Here is a 23,590-nt window from a genome sequence, read left to right on the forward strand (position 1 = left end):
ATAAACCAGTCTTTAGTTTTTATGAATATGTATGCACTTAGAAGAGAGTTTGCCCATAAATTTAAACCTATGACGTATTTATCTGCCTGGTAACTAACAGATGTCAAAGCAATGAGTTTTGAGTTCAATTTATTAACCTTCCGTTGGGTGCAATGCTTTTTACAACAGAATAGGTGCGGGGTATACGATTGATATAAAACGAGTGACATAATGATAATGAGTAAATGGATAATTTTGAATGCCATCATGACGTTCGAAATAAATGCAGCATGGATATCGGCCGCGATCACCACCTGTTAGTTGCCGAAGCTAAACTCGATTTGTTTGCGATATGTAATACTAAAATAAATAGACGTAAAAAATTCCACGTCTGCAAAATAGCAAGCAAAAGTACCCGTGTTACCATATGCAATAGATTGGATAGAGTCCAAAGTCCTGATAACAATAAAAATACAAACGCCATCTGGAGCAGTATTAAACGCCAATTGCATGATATACTATATGCTCAGAAACTCTTGGTCACACTCGACGCAAACAGTAGCTCTCGTCTGATACCTGGCACTTAATCGAAGAGCGTAGGGCGATAATGCATTGAGTAAACTTATAAAGGAAGAAATTGAGAAATTTTTGTATGGTATGCAGTTTATAGTCCATTCAATTTTTGTGTACCAAAGTGTAAGTGTGAAGTAGATCAACATTCTCATTGATTTTTGATAATTTATTTCCTTTGCTGAGTTGCACATTTGCCCCATATAACAAATGTACGACATGTTTATGTTTTGCGCAACCCTGTCAAGGAAAAAAATTGTCAAAAATCAATAGGAAGTTTTCAATTTTGTTTAGTTCCTTTCTGGGTGAAAGAAGCTTCTTTGTATTGCACACATAATAAAAGAATCTCCATTGCCGCACATTTGGCGGGATTTTCGCACTTCGCGCTAATACTTACAACAAGACTAGTCGATCCAAAGTTTAAGTTTTTCAGCAAATGCTAAACATTTATTTATGTGGCGTTACAATAAATTGGGTACAGCCTCTCGGAACTCATACAACTAATTAATTTACTTTCGGTTAAGATTTGATGGACTTTTCTTCTGGATATGTTGAGATCTAAATGAGTCTTGGTCTTTAGACCGCACAGCTAGACCCCGGATTTTAAGCTTATGCCATTCGTCTAATTTAGACGAACTACATAGGTGCTTGATTTTCTAAAAAGTATAGCGATTTATAACAATTATTTCTTTGTTGATTCACTCTAGCAGCTATATCGCTAATTTTTGTACCATCTTCATTTAAGCTCCGTATCAATTCGCACTCCTCCTCCGCTAAATTTGTTGCATGTGGCAGTCTAACCTAAAAAGATGATACATCTACTTCTTTCCCTGTGTAACAGCCTTTGTTAGGTGATTTATCGAGATTCTTCGCCAATTTCCGCTATGCATCTTGATATTGTGCCTCAAATTAATACCATTCATGTCAGAGAGATAGCTATTGAGATTTGTCTGTCTGAGACGCTTTGAACCCAACTCCCTTCCTCCTTTCCACAGCTACGAGTTTGGAAATTGAATGGCGAAGAGTCCAAAGGACTTTCCGAAGACAGAAGGGCAAGGGAAGACAGAGGGGCAAGCTTCGGTGCAGATTTTCCCCTCGATCCAATCTTGCCTATTTGGAAAGATTGCCCTAACACGACCCTCAAACTCTAGTTTGCGGATAAAGAGATCTGTTCGAAGTTCGGAGAAATCACAGTCTTAACTGTCCGAAAATGCTACCATGTCCCTTGAGAGATTGCCTCCAGAGGCCAACCTCCTTTAGCGTAATTGCACTTTGCGCTGCGATGGAAATAACGTGCAAAAGGACATTCAGGGCAGCACTGGGGCAAGTTTTACATGCTCCAGTAACGCCAATGCATGCAGTCCTTTGCACCCTCCCCAGTTTAGTGATATTATAGCCCTTCCGAAGAGCTTCCCACCAAACCAGGCATCCATACGCTTTCAAATACATTCTGTCAAAAAAATATCAGGAGTTGTTCATTTAAAAAGCGCGCGTTGCACATATGTCTACATTTTTTTGCTAGAACGGTGGTACAAATGTCCTCTATAGTGTAGCAGAGTTTGAGCGTGGTCAGTCAATTACTTGTTTTTAGCAATTAATTATATCAGTCAATCGCAGGTGTGCTCTGCGATTTTCACTATGGAAAAAATATCGAACAAAGAATGTGTCTTAAATTTGGTGTTTTGAACGGGATTTTGTGTGTCGAATCGTTGAAAATGTTGCAGAAAGCCATAGGGCGAGTGAAAAACACGGCTCTATGAGAGGAATAAGGCTTTTACATTAAGGAGAATTCGCTGAAGGAGCTGAAGAAGATATCTTCAAACGCATTTAAAAGATGCTTTGATGACTGAACTAATCGATGGCATATGTGTATTTTTTCGAGCCTATTTTGAAAGCGACAAATTTGATGATTCAACAATTATTTGGCGTTTTAATGAACAATTCCCGTTACTTTTTTGACAGAATGTATAGCTCTCAACGAGCGCGAGAGAAATTCTCAAACACCATTATCTCGTAAACTGAAACTAAATTGACGAAGATAATTGAATTTAGAAAGTATTAAAGAAGTCAGATGAACTACCAAAGCCTTTCGCCAAACTTTGATCTTGCATAGTGTTATTTATAAGAAGACCAACTAAGGCCACAGGCCGCCGGATCGGAATGAGTTTTGTGCGAGACCATCTTATAGTGGGTGCAAGTAAACGTTTTTTCTAAAAGCGGTTGCCCCTCGACAGACAATAATAATCCTCTGAATGTATTTTCGCAATGAAAATATTTTTCATAAAAACATCTGCCATTCGAAGATAAGAAAAACCTACGCGCAAATTCTATTTATTTATTTTTACCCCCTTGTTCACTCCATTCGGGAACAAAGAGTATCGACAAGACTCTTACATCATACGGTTCTGGGCTGTTTGTTTTTGCCCCGTGCCATGTGGTGTTGCGCCCTTGCGGATGTAGCCTATCCATCGCCACTATCTACGTTTGATTTGCCATAGGATGAGCTCCTCATTCGTTGATCCCCACACCGCGTCGTTGTTGATGGAATATTCTATAGAAGATTTGGAGGCATTTCTGGAGCCTCTGTGCGATGGTGTTAGAGACCAGCAATGGTTCACTTGCATGCAACAGTACTGTCTTCACACATTACCTGAATATTCGCAGTTTAGAGCGCCTGGAGATTTGCTAGCTCGACCATACTGTATGCATTCGTCCGAATGCCACCCATGCTTTGTTTAGCCTGCAGTTGACATCTTCATCTGCTCCGCCGTCTGCCGCGATTGAACGCATTTTCAGTAAGCTAGAGTTCTAGAGTTCTTCAAAGTGCTCCAGTTTTTCATTTGGCCACAGAGTTTTCTCATTGAGTATTCTAAAACCCATCTTTCTTGCTTAGAGGTCTCAGCTGGTGTCAACTGTAGCGACATATAATCCTATCGTTCTTTGATAGGTCTTCTTTAGGCTGCGTAAGTATTTAATTTCCGCTTAGTAGTTCAACATTGCTCTTTGTGTGCGAAATGCCATTGAAAATATTGACTTCTGAGTTCTCATGGACGTTAAACGGTCCATTGTTTCCATTTGATTAGGTATAAAAAACTTTTCTTGAAGCGTTACAAGATGTTTCCATGAAGGAGCCAGCATTTCCAAATGAGGGGCCTAAAATATAAAATAAAAATCAAAATCAAATAAAAATATAAAATGTTGAAATGCCTACGGAATTTTTTCGGTGAGTTGGAACTGAGACCGACTATCTGAGTTTCAACAAAAATAAGAAAAATATACGGGAAGCAAACTTCGACAATCAAGACACAAAATAACAAAATAAACTGCTCCAGTGACATCCCTTTGAATGGATCATGGCATTTTTCATTGAAAATTTCCTTGACATAAGTAAATGTTATAACATAAAATACTTTACCCATATGCAAATTTTCTCAATTTTTCCCATTTCAGATATCCTTTCCATTACCACTATAATCGCCGCATTCTCCTCTTTTCAAACAAACTTTAAATGGCTGTGCAAATTCTGAAATACACCACTGTGTACTGCTGCAAGCTGTTGCTATTGTTTTTACTTTGGAATGCGGTAGTAGCGGCAAATGGCACCGGAAATGTGTCGCCGACGCATGAGGAGCTTAATTACCCAAAGGTAAGTTGATCACAAGAAATGCCTTACAACAACAACAAAACTCGAAACTATCTATGGGACAAATACAAAGTAGCACCGACTCAAAGAGAAAATGTTATTTTAAAGTTTGTGCAAAGGCACATCTTGAAAATTAAAAAGCTTTTTATAGCGACTTTGCGCAATGGACGTATGTGAGTAGTTCAGTAAATAAGATTGCCTAAAATGTCTGGAAATATTGCTTTATATAATATATGGGATACTTACATCTGTATATGTACATATGTTTTTATGAAAAGGGTTTTGCATTAAGAACTATACACTTCTTTTTAGTGTAATACCATCTCATGGATGCGCTCAATGCGATCGAAGCTAATCTTCGATTACTCTACCCTCATGTATCGATGGGTACTACTGCAAATTTTCGTTCCAGGGAGGAGCAAAGACCCACTAGCTTGGAGCTATTTTAATGTTACTTGCTTGTTAACAGAGACAAAGTGACTTATAGCAGTAACAAAAACAGGCCAAAACTCTCAAATCATACAACCGAAGGAGTCACTTGGCCGGCCCGTTTTTGTAAAAAACATGTTGGCAGTGCATAAGCGTTGAAGCATGTAGATCCATCTTTCTGGAACCATATTTCACAAATTTTGAACCCACGCAATTGGAAAGAAAAAATACGGTGACGTTATTGTTAACTGGTGCCCTTTACAGTAAAATATTAGTTAACGTAAGCAAAGAAACCACAAGGTCGGCATGGAATCACCATCAAACAACCATCTTTTCGGTATAAGGTCTCGTCTCTGGAATCATATCTGGGCTTACTTACAGCTAAGCAGTAATAGTAATAGCAATAATAATAATAAATGGGCCAATATGTCCTTTATTAGATTTTTGGCCAAGCTTATCCAGTTTGTTGTGTGCGTCTTGACGTTGTTTTACAAATGCGACAATTTTAAGCTTTCTCCGAACACCGAATTAATTCATTAAAATAAGACATAAGTACATACTTATATATTCATAGTGCGATCAAACGTGTTGATGTTCCGGGTTTGAAGCATGAATCTGCTGCTCGTGTATTATGCGTAATCACACTAGGTCATGGTAGTCACCAACTGCGCTAAATCCTATTCTTGTGATAAATACGGCATACGAAACCCAAATGTAAAAGTGCAAATTAAAAAAGCTTGGGGCTTGATTTCGTAGATTCGGTGCCCACCCTATATAATATCTAAATAGTCACTGGTCACAGATATATAGGCGGAAACTGCAAAGCGAAAGAGTTTCTCAGATGAGATAAGACTAAATAAAATCAGAATACCTCTAGAAGCAAACCAGATGTCAAGAATGATAATAACCAGGTTAGACCACGCGAAGAAAAATTGTGAGAGAAACTTGGACTGCCACGTCACTGGGTACTCGGCAGCATAATTCTGCCCGCACACAAATTCACACACTTGTCTAATCAGCCGTTATTCACACGGCAATGAAGTAATATGAACGGAAATTGTGTTAATGTATTTCGTATACCACCAACACAATTGAAATAAACCAATGTCATGACCCCAGTTATGCAGCTAACCACACTACACATGCTTTCATATGAAGAGTGTACCAACATAACAAAAACAAATTTAGGCTAGTAGCAATGCCCTCTCTTATCGAACCGCAAAACTTATTCAACAACCTGGTATATCCTATCAGCACACTGCTTAGTATCAAAGTTATTACAGGGCAAGATTGAAAGTGTATTCTGCACCTTCTCTACTACTCCTCAGAGTTCTGCAATGTTCGGACGCAATATCTTTGAAAACATTTCATTGAGAGATTAACAAAAATATTTATCTTAGCTATTCGGCCGCCACAGCCGAATGGGTTGGTGCGGAAGACGTAGGTTCAAATATCCGTGAAACATCAAAATGAAGAAAAAATATTTTCTAATAGCGGTCGACCCTCGGTAGGTAATGGCAAACCTCCGAGTGTATTTTTGTCACAAAAAAGCTCTCATAAAAACCATTTGCCGTTCGGAGTCAGCTTAAAAGTGCAGGTCCCTCCATTTGTGGAACAACATCAAAGCTCACGTCACAAATAGGAAGATTTATTTATATATATATAAATATATATATATTTATAGATTAAACTGGAAAAAAGTCGGATCTAGCAGTGCCACAATATATCTAAATATAGAGGGTTAACTGCTGCTGATTACTCCTACCGAATCAAAAATATTTTTTCAGCGGCGGATTTTATTTTATATTTTCTCAAATTTGAGAAACCTCGACGCCTAGCAAGGTCAGGTAGCTCTAGCTCCTTACTCAAATGAATATTACACGGTTTTAAGGTGAGCTCTTTGCCCGAAATGGCCCACTTTTTCAATTATGTATGTTTCCGTCAAATTTTGGCCGTTTTTGCCTTCTTTTTATTAAACTGACTCATATTAATGCCGCTCTCAAAACAAAATAGTGAAATAGATAGTTCCTAATTTAAACACTGCAACGTATTAGTACACACTATATGAATATATGCATGTATGTATGTAAATTAAACGTGACTTTGTAACTTTAAGCCAAAAATATGAACAATTTTCTAAAATTTTATTTTCCCGCGCTGCTTTCTTGATGCCTTCAAACATTAAAAGGTCATAAACGAACGGGGCAAACGTGATGTTTCAACATTAGGCGACACCACTACACCAGCGGACAACTACAACAATGAAAACAAAGATACACCCAATGATAAGGACAAGCATAATTTGCCATTTCATCTCGGGTAAGAAATACAAAGAAAATTATTGAGTGGCATAAAACTGAATGGGTAGATGCGTATGATTAAGAGAAGCTGGAGAATTGAAAACTTGCGTTTTTAGTGGAGTGAAAAGTGTTTGAAAATAATTAATGAGCAATGGGTGCTAACGGCAATGAACGCAAACAGAACAAATTTAATTATATTATTTTGTGCTTTTTTTACATTTCGAAGAATATTTTGATTGCAATTTGTCGTGAGGCAATTGAATTATACAGTGGAGGGCGTAAAAATATGGGCATGGCGTAAAAAATTATAGCTTTAAATATTTTAATTTTTTTTAATTAATAGCTATTAGAGATTCTTTATCGGATAATATAATTTAAAAAATAAATATTCTGTTTATTTTTAGTCCACGATAGAAATAGATAAATTTCCTATATTCTGGTGTTAGAATGGAGTATTTTTGAAGGCGGGCAAGGACATCTCAAACCGTCATATCCTAAACTTCTAGGTTTGAATTTTCGCCTAAAAAGTAACAGTAAATGTCATCGCGAGGTTAAATTAAGTGTGGCATTTAAAAGAGCGCAGGGCAAGGAAAATTTTAAACAAATTTTGAATTTTCTACCTTAATCAAATATTTTTAAGTGTTTTAAGTGTACCGTTATTCGCCAATTTCATTTTCTCAGGTACTATTTTCGTAAAATTAACTAATTATTGAATAACGTGTATCGAAAGTTAAATTTAAACAACGGGTTCCTAAGCTAATAATTTAATTACAATACAATTAAAGTGTAATTTTCCTCTCATATCTTATCCCCTTTTCTCCTTCCCGCATTCTCTTCAGCAATCCGCTGCGAGCACTGAACATAGTCAAGCGTACACCGAATGGCTTCATTGGTATGCGCGGCAAAAAGGAATATGAGTTCACCGATTACAGCAACGCCAATAGTCTAGCAGTGGATGGTGATAACTACGCCGATTGGAGCATTGACCCCACACAACAGGTGGCCTATGAAAATGAGCTGAATAATGCATACGATCGATTGTTGACACTGGACCCACGCTTCAAAAAAGCGTCCAGTACTTTTTATGGAGTGCGAGGCAAAAAGTATTCCGGCAGCGATTTTAATCGCATTGACTCACTTTTGCAACGGCTGGAAGAGGATCATTTGCGTGAAGCTCTGATGCAGAACTTTTTCAATAACTTGATAAATCGCAAAACATTACCACAGAATGATGTCACAAAACGAGCGCCAACTGGTTTCACTGGAATGCGAGGAAAGCGACCAGCTGCTGGGGTAATGAACTACTTGTATAATGATGAGGATGGTACGCTGCCGTTGAATATGTTGGATGAGAAACGTGGGCCGGTGAATGCGTTTGTGGGTGTGCGGGGAAAGAAGGATGTAGACCATCAGACATTCAAGCGATCGCCGGCAGAGGTGAGTGGAACACATATTTTTATACCAGCGGACTTGTGTAACAGCACAGGTAACAGCCCAAGGAAATCGAGATAGATAGAGGCATATATTTGCGTATAATGCAAGAGAATGATGAGAGGAGTCGCTTTAGCCATGTCTGTCCAATCGTCTGTCCGTCGTCCTTGCGCACGATAAGTCGAGCAAAAATTAATTTTTTTAAATGAAACTTGGTACTCATATTACTCATTGTCGAAAGTGGATTCGTGTTAAAATAGACCAAAATCGGTCGATACCCATGCTCACTTCCAATATAACGGTAGTTTTTAAAGAAAAAAAAAAATTTCACTTGAAAATTATTCAAATTTGGTAAAAGTGTTAAGCACAAAAAAATAAATATGCTAAAATAATTATTTTGGAAAATGGGCCACTAGTTTTTGGGTAATTCCGTGTATCTCTATAACGACATAGTAAATCTCGACTTAAACTTGAGTTCGGGCAAAAACCATGTTCACTTGTTATATGTTAGATCTTAATTTCCGTCCGTCTGCCTGATGTTAAAAGCTTCATTCTTTATTATTGTCAATGAGTTAATTTGCGCAAGTACTACTTATACAACTATATGAAACAATGCGCAAAACTGAGGAATTAGAAGGAACAATACCTGCTATGCAACATAATTACTTATGGAATGTAAATTCATTCAAAGATCCACTGCAGCTGGTCATGCAGTAGTTAGGAAGTGAGCCATATTGTGTTTAAACGCCGAATAATTCTTAAAATGTCGTTATGTTTATACAAAAATACTAACTTTGTTAACTTCGTGGAGGCGATTATCGAACTTGATGGGCAAAAGTTCGGTTTTTGGACGACCTGTTTGGCATGCCGTTCCCTCTTGATGAGCTCGCCCATACCCAAACCTTCAATCCTCGATTGTGCTGCCAAACAAAAATTAGGATCACGTCTTTGTAGCACTCTTCGTTAACCGTAAGGTTGTTTTCGTCTTTGTTTTCGAAGAAAAATTTCCGAAAATTTTTTACATGTATCATAATTTCATAAGCCACACAAAAATTTCACGCGCTCAGAGTGCATTGCAGAGTTTTCCGTACCCCAAATACTTCAATTTGCTTGCGGCGAGATGAAAATGGTTAAAATTACTTTTTGAGCTGTCAGTTTCCAGCGGCCTCAAAAATCATGTGGAGAAGCGTTATGGAAGCGAATTTTTCTTTGCATCGGAAAAGTAGCAACATCAGCGGTTGAGCGGACTTGACAAACACGAGGACAGTTTGTCTTGGCAATTAACAAACCAATTTCTCGAACTTTTCTCACTAATTTTGTTTATACATACAAGTGCAGTTGGTACATTATGTATATATAATTGTCGCGTACATCATTTTTGGGTGTTTGGCCGAACTCCTCCTCCTATTTCTGGCGTGCGTCTTCATGTTGTTCCACAAATGGAGGGACCTACAGTTTCAAGCCGACTTCGAATGGTAGATATTTTTTATGAGGAGCTTTTTCATGGCAGAAATACACTCGGAGGTTTGCCATTGCCTGCCAAGGGGCGACCGCTATTAGAAAAAACTTGTTCTTTATTGTGGTGTTTCACCGAGATTCGAACCTACGTTCTCTCTGTGAATTCCGACTGGTAGTCACGCACCAGTCCATTTGGCTACGGCGACCACATTAGTATAGCGTTTTTCAATAGGTGCGCTTCAACTTTTTTCCTATAGGGAGGGCGAACGACGCAATATTTTTTATTTTTCGCTTGTCATTTGTAAACTTCATTACTATACATTTCATCATGGAACGCTACACACTTGAATAACGATTGCAAATCGTGCAAATTTTTTATGAAAATAATCGTTCTGTTGCTGCTACTTTAAGAGCATTACGGCCAAAAAATCATCTTCAGTGATGAAGCTCACTTTTGGCTCAATGGCTTTGTCAACAAGCAAAATATGCGTTACTGGGCAGAAAGTAATCCACACGTGATTCATGAGGCACCGTTGCATCCCGAAAAAATCACTGTTTGGTGCGGTTTACATGCCGGCGGCGTAATTGGCCCATATTTTTTCGTTGACGAGAACGATCGCCACGTTACTGTGAATGGAAATCGATACCGCGACATGATAATCGATAATTTTTGGCCGCAATTGAATGGTATGGACTTAGACGACATGTGGTTTCAACAGGACGGGGCCACAAGCCACACAGCACACGCTACAATTGATTTGTTGAAGAGTAAGTTCGATGAGCACATTATTTCCAGAAATGGACCGGTCGAATGGCCGCCGCGCTCGTGTGATTTGACGCCTCTAGACTATTTTCTTTGGGGTTATGTGAAGTCATTGGTCTACAGTAACAAGCTGGCGACGATTTGTGAGCTCAGAGCCAATATTGATCGCGAAATTGCTGGAATTTCGGCCGATTTATGCAAAAGAGTGGTCGAAAATTGGGTTCAACGATTGGACTTCGTAAAACGTGCACGCGGTGGTCATGCAAAAAAAATCGAATTTCATACTTAAGGGGTTATATACCTTGTGTTTTTCAAAAAAATCAAAATAAATTTTATTTCTTTATCGTAAAGTACAATCCCTTGAGAACATTTTCCAAAAATTTCATAGAGATCTGAGCAATAGATCGAAAGTTACAGCGTTTTAAATTGTGCGTCGTCACGTCCTGAGCGTACGGCCTCATGCGGCGCTTGAAACTTTAAACGCGATTATCTCAAAAACGTGTTTTTCCAAAAATGCTTTTGCGGTGGACGCGATTGCAAAAAAAGTATTCAACCGATTTTTATAATTTTTTTTTAAATTGTTCGTAATTGATGTCGCCTCTTAGTGAACGATCAACTTTTTATGTATAAATTTTTATTTTGCAGATATGAATTTTTTAATGCCAATTTTAGGACTGTAGAAGTGGAGTTTTTTAAAAACATGTTCCTATTTTCACAAAAATCAAAATATTTAATATATTGATCGTTCACTAAGAAGATATAACCCTATACTAATGAAATCTTTTCGATTTTTTGATTTCAGTTGACTTGGTGGACTTGAATCGCGTCCACCGCAAGCCTCTTCCAAAAAAAGGGTCTTGGGGGAAAACGCCATAACTCCGCCATTTTTAAATATTTTTACACAAACAAAGCCTTTTTTTTTTCTTTAAACATTGTAATATCCAATAATAAAAACTTTTATATTATAAAATTATTATTTAAAAAAAACCCAACTTTCGCTAATTTCACCGGACCACAAGGTATATAACCCCTTAAATGTATATGTTCAAACTCGATAATAAAAAAAATTAGTTAAAAAAGTCAATCCGTTTGTGTTTTATTCAAAAAAAAAAGTTGAAGCGCTCTTACTGAAAAACGCTTTATATTATCGCAACTTCCTTTTTAATTGTTGCACTATTTCGGCAACACAACATCCGCGTAAGTTTTAAATATTTCGGAATATTGTTTAAACGCAAAGCGAAACGTGGTAAGATACGTGGTATTGAAATTCTTTCACTTTTTTCAGCGCAAGTTAGCTGTCGAAATAACATGAAAAAGAAATGAAACCACGATCCGCTTCTTGTATCTAATTCTGAAATTTCGAAATTCTATCTTCAGCGACCTTCTTTCGTTTCCTTAAACAATTCTACAAATATCTTGAAGAAATTATTTTGCATGTCTTTCAATGACATATTTCGCTCAAATCCTATACTGTATTTACAGGTGTACAAACCTATAACTGTTTTAGTACACTTGATGCATCTTCTACTGATGGCGGGAAACTTTACAGAAGCTTTGTTGGTTTACTCTACAATAAAGATAATGTTTTTATTGTCTCGCATGACGATCATTCGGTTTCACCGAGTTCGAAAAACCCTGTGGGAATGGAACATTAAATCATAGAAAAAGTTGCTTGCAATAGCTGCCCCTACGGAGGATCCAATGGAAAACCTCCGAATATATTTTCTTTTCATCATAACTACTTGTCATTCGGGGAGCTCCCACATCACCTAACAAAGGATATAACATCTTACCCTCAGTGACAGGGACAAGAATTACTTGTCGGTGTACTGCATGAGTGGACAGTCCTTTGACTTTATGAGCATTTACTCACATAATTTTATTGAGGGAACTTAAACTTAATGAAATTATAACATTAGTTACACTGTACAACACAAAACTCAAGTTATCAAACTCGAAATAAAACTCTTTTTCTCATGTCACTTATGTATTCTGTCAAAAAAGTACCGGGAATTATTCAATAAAACGCAAAATAATTGTTTAATCATTAAAATTTATTTTGTCGACTTCAAAATAGGCTCCATTCGAAGCAATACATATATGCCAACAATTAGTATAGTCAACAAAACACCTTTAAAACGCGTTTGAAGAGATCTTCTTCAGCTCCTTTAGCGAATTCTCCTAAATGGCCCCTATCGACTCAAAGCGGCGTCCGCGGAGTGGCGATTTAGGTTTGTAGAAAGGAAAAAGTCACAGGCGGCTAAATCCGGTGAATACGGTGGTTGTTCGATGATATTTGTCGAGTTTTGATCAAAAAAGCGTTCGCAATATGAGGCTTGTGAGACGGTGCGTTATCCATGAGTTTTCTTTCCACAAATTGGGCCGTTTCCTACGCACATTCTCTCCGAAACGTCGAATAACTTCCAAATAATATTATTTAATTACCGTAGAACCATTTGGAACGAATTCCGAGTGCACATCAAAGAGTGATCATCAAAGAAAACGAGTAGCATGACTTTCACTTCTGACCGACTTTGACGTGGTTCATGTGGATAGCGCTGTTCAGTCGCCTGTTGACTGGTTTGCATATCAAACTCATATACCCACGTCTCATTACCTGTTATGATGCGCTGGATAAACGTTGGGTGCGAAATCACTTGCTCAAGCATGAGTTTTTTGAAAGAAATTCAACTGTCTTGGAACTAGTCGAGCAGCCACGCATTTCATGCCCAACTGAGGGTGTAAAATATTGCGAATTGATTCGTGAGACACGCTAAGGCTACGAGCTACCTCCTCAAACTTAAATTATGATTTTCCAGCACCATTTCCTTGACTTTGTCGACGTTTTCATCCGTTGAAGACTTCCACGACTTCTCGGCCCTTTGCAAAATCCTTATTCACTCGTAGACCCTAGTTTTTCAGCACACGAAATCCCGTTTAAAACACCAAATTTAAGACAAATTTTTTGTTGGATATTTTTATCCATAGTAAATATCGCAGAGCACAATTCCCGATATTTTTTAACAGAATGTATATATACATACATATACCTGCGCCATCTACGTAGTACGTAATATTCATATATGTATTCCGAATGCAAACTAATTCGGACAATCGCGTCACCCAACGGAGGAGAAAGGAACTCATACTAACCTGCATATTTCTTTCGTACAAGAAATATTATTTCATTCGATTAAAAAACATACTCGCATGAGAAAGCAGTTCCCAATAAAAATTGTCTTCCCTTAGCAAGAGTACAAATCTTAGTTTTCCACTCAACAATACCAACGACCTTTTCTATAAGTCCCTGACTTACAGCCTTTGTAGCATTTCTTCAAATTTGTGTACCAATTTTACATATACAACGAATAAATGAAGATTTGTGATTTCGCCATTTTAATATGTTTTCGTATTATTATATATTCACCCAGTCTGTTAATCGGCGCAGCAAGTCTCGTTTTGTCGATTTTAGCAACAAATTTGTTGCGGTGCGGGGCAAAAAGGCCGATTCCAACAGCGATAGCAACACTTTCGCCGATGAGACACACCAAAGATACTATGTCAACAATATGTCCTTAATGCCGATGCTCGGCATACGCGACAAGCGAGCCATTGCCATGCCGGCGGAAGCGGAAGACGCGACGTATGAGTTGGGTACGTATACGACACGTATGTACGACGACAAATTATACAACACACACACATACAAGCACATCCATACGCATGTATGCATGTAAATTTGCAACATAGGTACTTATATATGTACGAAGATATACTTAGCACAGAAATACAAATATAGTTACAGTGTGCCATTGTGAAGGGCACTTCACTTAGAAAGAAAGAAGAAAATAAATGTCTTCCGGCTTTATGTACATAATGAGCAAATACCTGCCAGTAACAGTAACAACTGCATCAATGCCGTAAGCTGCAATTACATACACACATACATACAGATGTAGCAGATGTAACTCTAGGCTGATGCATTCCATTTATAGAAAGAGTTGAACTTTTTTCTAGAAGCAAATAGACAGCAGGATTAGCGGAGAGAGGGAAAAATTTTAGCACATACCTCCCCATTGTAATATATATGCGTACATATGTATGTACGTATTCATATCTACATTTAGAAGCAGAAGCAAACGGAATAATGTAGAGGGACGCAGCACAGAGTTGACACTTGAGCCTCGTCTTAAGTGAGCGAGCCAGTCGTTGTTTGAGTGACGCTTAACCTTTTTCATAGATTCACTCAAGTGTCGCACTCGGCCTATTGTTACTGGCGTTTTATTTTCTATTCCGCCTTGCTGATTAAGCGTTTAAAATATGTACTTGTATACTTAAAATGATTTTCTATTTTTTATATGTACATAATAATTATAACTAAAATTCTTTTGCATCATATTTTTCTTTCACTTTTAGCTGTCAACGACTTGAGCGCCTTCCACAATTAAATTCAAAAGGTCTACACATTTTTTCAACAGGCTATTAGCGGCAAAAAAGTTTTCTTTCTTAAATTAAGTTTTCATGCAAGCAAGCAAAAAATAAAAGTTCCTTTCAACACCACCATTTAAATTTGTATACAATACATACACACAAGTAATACATATAAGGCATAAGAGGCTAACAATTTCAGCAATGAGCCAACATTGGACAGGCAAGTTCAATAAGGATATTCACTCCATGGTGCATGGCGAAAATGTAAATTATTTACAACTAAATCTATAAACACAAAAAACTAAGAAATATTTAATGTTTTGGTTAAAACTTGATTAAAACTAAAAAAAACCTGACTTAAACTTTAAATCTAACTTGTGAGTACCTTTATTGTAATACACAGATTCAACTTATCTCTTTTTTTCATTTTTCATTTCAAAGTTGTCTCTTGTATTGGTGTCAGCTAAGGTGTATGCCTTGAACAATCGTGGGCTGGGATTGTTGATGCGCAAACACTTGAATTCATCTGTTGTTAATTTTTTTAACTGTTTTTAAAAACAATCACATCAATACTAACAAAAGACTAGGTGTTTATAAGTATAAAATAAATAAAATCTATTACAAGTATAAAATGAAGGTTATTTATGGAAATGTGTGCAAATACTATTAAGTCGAAATGGTAAAAAAATTCAGCAATTGTATGCATTAGTATTATAATAATAAAAAATCCATAGCAACAGAAAATGCATACAATGCAAATTAATTGCAAGAAAGCCTATAAATATTAAAGAAATAATAATGTGTATATTGATTTTATTATTCCGTGTGCATAAAAAACCAGTGTGTTTATTATTTCTTTTCTTAATTTAAAATAAAATCAATTTAACTTAACATATACAAGGAAAAAACGCAACCTGCATTCATCCATGCATTAATATTATATGTCTTGTAAATAGTGCAATTTATTGTAATTATAATATAAATAAATATGTACAATACATACATACCTTATATGCGTGCAATTATTGTAAAATTATTAATTATTTATTAATAAATTATCGAACGACCAAAATTATAAATAAAAAGAAAATAAATGCATCTAAAACCAAATCTGTCATATTTTTAGAAATATCTTCAATTTTTGGTAGAGCAATTTCAGGGCTGTAAGTTTGGTAAGTAATACTATTTATTGAAATTGGCGCGTACACTTCTGTTAGGTGTTTGGTAGAGCGCCTCCTCCTGTTTGTGGCGTGCGTCTTGATGTTGTTCCACAAATGGAGGAACCTACAGTTTTAAGCCATCTCCGAACGGCAAATGGTTTTTTAAGAGAAGCTTTTTCATGGCAAAAATACACTGGGACGTTTGCCATTGCCTGCCGAGGAGCGCCCGCTATTAGAAAAAAAATTGTTATCACTTTGCACTTCTCGTGGATAATACCCGAATTCCGCCGTAGCCCAGTTAGTCAAACCGCTTTGGTTCTTGTAAAAATTTACTTAAACTGGGAAATTTACTCACTCTAGAAATCCTAACTACAATAGTTTCCTGTCGATCATCCAAGTGACAACTGTGGACCGGAAAATAATGTTGTTTTTACAGTAAATTCGAAAAAAATAAATTTCTCACAAGTTTTTCTTATTAGTCAACGATGCCAGATCGATAAAAATCAATTGGTTTTTCAGTAAAATATCTGGAAGTGGCATTTTTCATATCAACCAAATTTCGAAATTTTTTATTTGTTAAAAGGTGTTGCAGTGAACGGAATAAATGGAAATGCGATGGCGGAATGCCAGGCGAGTAAGGCGGGTGAGAAAATACCTCCCACTCCAATCTATTAAATTTTTGGAGTAATTTTCTAGCGCAGTGCGGATTTGCATTATCGTGTTGCAAAATAACGCCTTTTTATTGATAATCGCCGGATACTTTTCAATTAATGATTGATTTACTCGATCTAATTGTTCACAGTAAAGGTCTGCACTAACAGTTTACATGTCGTAGATCGATAAGCTGTGTTTTCTCCATCCAGATTGTGCGAAACTCAAGCAGCTGCTGGGTTTGTTTTACCAATTTGTTGCAAATAATCTTGAATGGTCGAGCAAGGTTCGTTAAGAGTATTTGACAGATCCTCGATTAACTGACATGGTTTAATCTCTCTCATAAGTTAATCTTCCTGATCGATATGAGTCGGAAAGATTGAAATTACTAGATCTGAACTGAGAAAACCACCTTTGGCATTTACGAACATCCAAGGCACTTGGGTAAACATCGCAAATGTTTTTGGTAGCAACTGTTGCACTGCCACTGTTGTCAAACTCTGAAAGTGGGCAAAGGAGATAGGAATCTTTTCTGATATTTGGCTAGTCATTTCACTCAACATGGCGAAGAAAATTGCAGGTTTAAGTTTTCACAACTAAACAAGTAATCTTAACTTTAAATGTTTTTGGCATGACTTTCAACTACGCAATGAACTCGTAAACGGTAAAGAAACATTGGCATGCACAGAAACGGCATTACTTTTCAGTCCCTCCAATATATCCTTAAAGGTACCTACAAAAAACCTATAATAAAGTCAAATCGACCGACTCACTTCCTCGTTTCTGCTGACTATTCGGTTTTGTTATATAACTGGTGCGTACCTTTTTTGTTCGTTCTTTCCTCCACTTTGTGGTGAGAGCCTTAATTTTCTGGGAAATTTTATGGGAACAGGCCTGCCATATTATCAATCTATACTAGGTCGCAGGACGTAATCATAATCTGGGGAATGAGGATGCAGGCAAGTGCAAGAGCTTCAGACCTTTTGCTCTTGCACTTGCCTGCTTGGGCTTATGAAACCAACTCTAAGCAAACAAGCATCAATAGGATGATTTCACATGTTGCGGAGTAGGCTAAAGCTACCAGTAACAACAGGTGAACCAATATGACCACACTCACATTGGTTATCGCTCAAAGAACAAGAAACACTGCATGCTTGCTGAGCCTCTCTAAATCAAACGTCTGCTTTTCATGGGAACACTAACGGGGCACTAGACAATTGGCTGTATACCTGCCAGGCTCAGAGTCCTGCATAATGTTTTCTGTAAGATGTAGAATCCAGTCCGTGCAATTGACTCGCATTTCGAAGAATATACTGGAGATTTGAGTCAGAAATTAGTTTATGACCCGGTTGAACTACTCCCGTAGCAGACTAGACTTAATTCACATAATTTAGGGTCGAAGCAGAATTTTAGCGGGACAGCGGTTAACGGGTGGTGGTGATCAGCTGATCTACTTCTGTCAGAAAATTCGTTGGGGTAAACACAATTACGACGGGGACGGAAAACATTATTGCGACGGGATGGTTTTCAGTTGAGATTTTGTATTTGTAGTGAAATCTTTTCGTTTTTTATATTTGTGAAGCATCTCGTTGAAGCTCATTGTTACAAAAGAACAACTTATTTCTAAATTATGGATACTTTGCGGCTTTTCTTGTGCAAATCGAACATTAGTTGCTTGTTATTTACCTGTTGTTGCTTGTAAAAAAACAAATAGTCATCAAGTAAATAGAAAAGCAATTCTTAGTATTTAACCCGTCGGGGAAAATACAAATTAATCTAATTGTTTTGCTGCCGTAAAAATAACCAATGGCAAGGAATCCGTTCCGCGGCAATTCTGCGCATTTTCATGCTAATAAATGTATACTAATTTTAACAGCGGATACCCGTCAACCTGTTACCCGCGATCCGCTGCAATTCTGTTCAAGGGGTTAAGCGGACTAGGAGCATTTTCGCTGGCAACACTGCCGAAAAACAACAGTTATTATCTATGGTGAATGTAAAAAAAATTCAAACTTTAAAAAATAAGAACAAGAAAGACTATTTGCACTAACACGTTCGAAATTACATTAATTGTTTTGATATTCCTTAGCAATTTTAAATAAATAATTATTTCTTCGTATCAGTGCAGCTAATACTCGTATTTGTTGTCTGTGCTCCATCTCTTACTGACAAAACTATCCAATAAACAAATCAGCTGTTCACTAATCCACATAACAATCGTCTGTTACACTGCGATTTTAATCAGCTCAACTGCCTCGTTAATCCGAATTAATGTGGCCGTCTGTCCATGCTATAACAGCTTGCACTCAATATTAGAATACTCTACTTTTAATGCATTGCTGTTCTTGCTTACCCATTTTAAGCGCAATATTAATACAAATTTTTTAGTTTGTACCCCTTAAAGGGTAGCTTTATTCTGCATATTTTAAAGATAAAAATAAAAAGTTCGTCATAGCGACGTAGTCGTTTTTATTTTCGATTTTTTAAATAAAAATGTAGCACAGGTAAAATCTTGCCACCCTGCTTTCAATAATAATAAACCTTACCTGAAAAGAAAAGAGAGTCCAATGTGACAAGCGAATGTAGAGGACAATGTTCCTTGAATCGTCGAAGATTACTCGTGAAATGTTAAATATGACTTCAATTATATGCACTCCTATTTATGATATGAATTCTAAATGAGTTTATGTGCTTTAGGTGTTTAAATGCTTTCGGTTAGTGAATTTTTACTCATATTAAAAAAGTTAGTCCCAGAACTACTCCCTGAACCCGGCATGAATTTAAAATTAACCCTAATAAAAATGTTTTGCTAATATTGGGGTCCCTAGTAAGTATATATGTATATACATATGTATATACTCGTGTACATCTGTATATACATATGTACATATTCGGCAATTTAATTCTTTGGAATACCTCTTGAGCGCAAAGTTAGCAGCTGCCTAATGGCATACAAATATAGTATATATGTCTGCATGTACACCGCTTAACTGGTCTCGCGAGTGTCCACGTCACTATGCGCATTTACATACACAAACACGCGCTGGACAAATTAGTTTTGCGACAATAAAACAATATCCGAAACTGCAGTACACCAAATGCAGTGATTGTAAAAAGTTTTCCGGAGGCAATTTATATTAGCCGCTATTTAAGAACCATATGGGCAGGGTTGGTCACATGTGTGTCACAGTTTCGCGTGTTAATTGAAACGAAATTAATTAACAATCGTCCACTTTTCTCTTAATGCAATTGCTGCGATATTTAAGTGCATGTCTCTGCGAAGGTAGCTTGACGGAAATATTATATAATATAATATGTATGTATGTATGTATGTGTGTGCATGGATGTAGGCGGAATCTCTTTGCTACTTAAATAGCAACAACAGCTAAAGTGGACTGAACGTAGCGACATTTAAATAGATACGCACAATATTCGGAAAAAAATATATATGTACCTATGTCAGGGATCGCCGTAGCTGAATGGGTTGGTGTATGACTACCATTCGGAAAACGTAGGTTCGAATCGCCGTGAAACACCGAAAAGACGAAAACGTGTTTTCTAATAGCAGTCGCCCCTCGGCAAGCAACAGCGAACATCCGAGTGTATTTCCGCCATTAAAAACCTCATAAACAATATCGGAGTAGACTTAAAACTGTAGGTCCCTACATTTGACCCACGCCACAAATAGGAGGAAGAGCTCGGCCAAACACGAAAAAAGGGTGCAAGTGCCAATTATACATACCTATGTTTATGTATATAATATATATATAAATTTCTTCATTACTGAATTGAAAATAAGAATCTCAGTTACCTCGAAATTATTGGGATAAATTTTATGCAATTTAGTAAGTATTTTTATTTTACATTGCACACTTAGTGTTAAATCCGACCATCGTAATAAAAATATTCAGAGAAGCTACCTACACACACGGTGTACAATGGTCCTATTTGTACAAAAAAATACAAAGCGAATGATTTCAATGGCAAATATTTGCCATTGACTGCCGAAGGGCGACCGCTATTAGAAAAAAACGTTTTCTTTATTTTTGGTAGTGCATAATCATAATCCATAAATCTAAATAAAAATAGATTTTTCAGAAGCTGTACAAGGTGAGAAATTTTCCTGGTAAGACGGTCCGTACTTTTGTTGTACATAATGATACCGCTTGAAACAATCTCCCAGATATAATCCAGGGTTACCAACACAAGCAATGGAAAAGTAATTAGCGCGTCTATTTACCGCCTTTATGCAAAGTATACACGCTCCAACCGTTGTATCAACACGTTGTATGAGTACAATGAGTTGGACGGCTGTTTAGTATACCCATTCCAAAATGATTACAACGCGTTGTCCAACTTCATTATTCTCATATTCGTGGTGTTGAACATTTCGCAACTTGTAGGAATCATGTAAAATTTGTTCAATAAGAATAATTGATAAAGTTTTATTTTATTTATTATTATTTATTATTATTTTTTAAATTTTTTATTTTTTTTTTTATTTTTTTTTTCCTTTTTCATATTTTTTTTATATTTTTTAAATTTTATTTCTGCGTTAATAACTAAAAAGAAAAATGTGAACAACATTGGTTGTACAATCTGCGTATACATGTTCCAACTCATTGTACAACCACTAATTCGGTTGTACAACAATGGTTGGAGCGTGTATACTCTACATTAGAGCATTGTCGACAAATCTTTCTTTGCATCTTCCTATTCTTACCTCTACGCAGAGCTTGAGGTAGATGAACCAATGATAGTGGACAGTGGACAAAATAAACAATCGCCGTTTTCCATTCTTGCAGCTGTTACAAAGGATATTTTGAGAAGGACTGTGCATAGTAAAGCATATGTACAAAAAAATAACAACAACACTCCAACACTCCTTCTAAAAATAGTCAATGTAACAGATGCAAGCATTGCTGAAATGTACTTATATATGTGTTTTTTGTTGTACATATATTCGTTTGTATAAATGTAGGAAATTTTCATTCAGGGGAAATTGTCTGATCACATTATAATAGTTATAATCCTGTACGAATTTTCACACAATAAACATCACTCAAATCTCATCAGAACTCTTGTTGTACATTGCTGGAACCTTCTGGACCTCTAAAAATGTCTACTAAGCATTTAATGTTGTCTTGTGCATGAATAATAAGATAAGATTTGATCTTTGTGATCTATCCCATTCATGTACTCGTTGTAGCGATGTAATGCCATTGGTTTTAGAGCTTTTGTTTTTCTTTTACTTTTATATTCTTCCAAAGTCGCTTAATACTCACTTAAAATGAATAAAACGTCTCTTTTATCTTTAAATTTACCTTTTATGACATTAGTTTTGTTCCGAAAAATCGCTTAATTTTTCAAAAGTTTCATTTTTATTACTTAACAGTTGTTTGCCTTCCTTGTTTTTCTCAGAGACTCTGTACAGTACCTTTCAAAGAAGGATACTGTTGAGCACTTTCTGTGTATATGTCCAGGTTTGGCAGTTGGTCGATTAAGGACACTAGATTCTCCTTTCTTCGACAATCTGGGACAATGCGCCAACATAAATCCCATCAATTTTCTCCATTACATCAACAGCTCAGGCTGGCTGTAGATATCTGTCTGTTGGAGGTCTCATAATGATATCAAAACGGCGGTTTAGTGCTACACGGGTGTGCCAAAATAGTACTTCTACCATTTCTCCTACCTGCCTACATCTGTACAGTAAGTTTTACAATCAATCAATGTTCATACTAACTAAAACTTATGTAATAATATCACCTCTTCCAGTATATACTTTTATACGCAATACAGTTCCCGAACTTTCGGATAAAATATATAATTTCATACTGTGTTTATGCTTTTTATTAGTATTATATTGGCTAAACATTAATCTTCCTCGCCATGGAACTAAGGATTCGTCTATTGACGTCTCTCTTTCATTTTGACATTGAAATAATTTATAGCGGGAATTATTTGCCATAGGCGATTATTATTTTCGTAATTAAAAGAAAAATGAAAGCGTCTTAAGATATTTGGAAATTTTAGTCTACTCATATGACGGGTAAATTAATCAAATTAAAATTGTTTGCTTGTGCTCCAATTGTTTTAAGTTCTTGGACATTTTATAGTGCCCGTTTACTACATACTACTACAAAAATATCTTGAGAGAAAAATGTATCATCAAATAAGAGTTCAAAAAAGTCACCTATTTTAGATACCTTTTGGAAATCCGGCTTGCCCACAAAAGCGATTTTTTGTAATTACCGTCATCACTGCCTATCTCTCAGTAACTTCACTAACTTTAGTTTCAGGTTGTTATTGTTGTCGTTGTCGCATAAGCATTTCCCATACATATACAGGGAATGCTGCTGAAGTGACAGTCCTTGGCCGGATATAAATCCGGGTCGTTCCGGTTACGTAAAACCAACTGTCGTGGGAACGTCAGTTTCACGTTCGTCAATTGTCAAATATTCTCAAAAATATCATCAAGTGTTTCATCTAACTGTTCTATATTCATATTTACATACATATGTCTTTCTCATATTCCGAATCAGTGTGACTATACATTATAACAAAATTTCGATTATTTTTTTTCTTTTCTGCAAACAACAAATCATCGCTTTCACTATCACTGCTCATTTTCTGGAATCCTGATTGTCCTGGTTCTAAGATAATTTTTATTTTCATACGTTCTTATCCTCACGGCTGCTTTAGCATTGCACATACGGTGTGCAATCGATCTTAACCTTACTGTGGCAAATATAGCCGTCGAGTGAAAATTTTT

At 36.6% G+C, this 23,590-nt stretch overlaps 1 protein-coding gene across 3 annotated transcripts in view; it reads left to right on the plus strand.

Annotated features, from left to right (window-relative positions):
* LOC128871714 (tachykinins) overlaps window positions 1-16,042 on the plus strand; it is a 95,901-nt gene extending 79,859 nt beyond the window's left edge. For 2 of the 3 annotated variants that reach the window (XM_054113691.1, XM_054113692.1), the window contains exons 2-6: window positions 4,000-4,195; window positions 6,810-6,940; window positions 7,761-8,358; window positions 14,005-14,227; window positions 14,990-16,041. In XM_054113691.1, the coding sequence (XP_053969666.1) occupies window positions 4,058-4,195; window positions 6,810-6,940; window positions 7,761-8,358; window positions 14,005-14,227; window positions 14,990-15,021 (1,122 nt within the window). In that variant the 5' untranslated portion in view covers window positions 4,000-4,057 and the 3' untranslated portion in view covers window positions 15,022-16,041. Of the gene's footprint in view, window positions 1-3,999; window positions 4,196-6,809; window positions 6,941-7,760; window positions 8,359-14,004; window positions 14,228-14,989 lie in introns of all 3 variants that reach the window. The other variant, XR_008456059.1, reaches the window with a different exon arrangement.
* The last annotated feature ends 7,548 nt before the right edge of the window (window positions 16,043-23,590 follow it).

The sequence above is a fragment of the Anastrepha ludens genome, chromosome 2, assembly GCF_028408465.1.
Source record: "Anastrepha ludens isolate Willacy chromosome 2, idAnaLude1.1, whole genome shotgun sequence".
Classification (NCBI taxonomy): domain Eukaryota; kingdom Metazoa; phylum Arthropoda; class Insecta; order Diptera; family Tephritidae; genus Anastrepha; species Anastrepha ludens.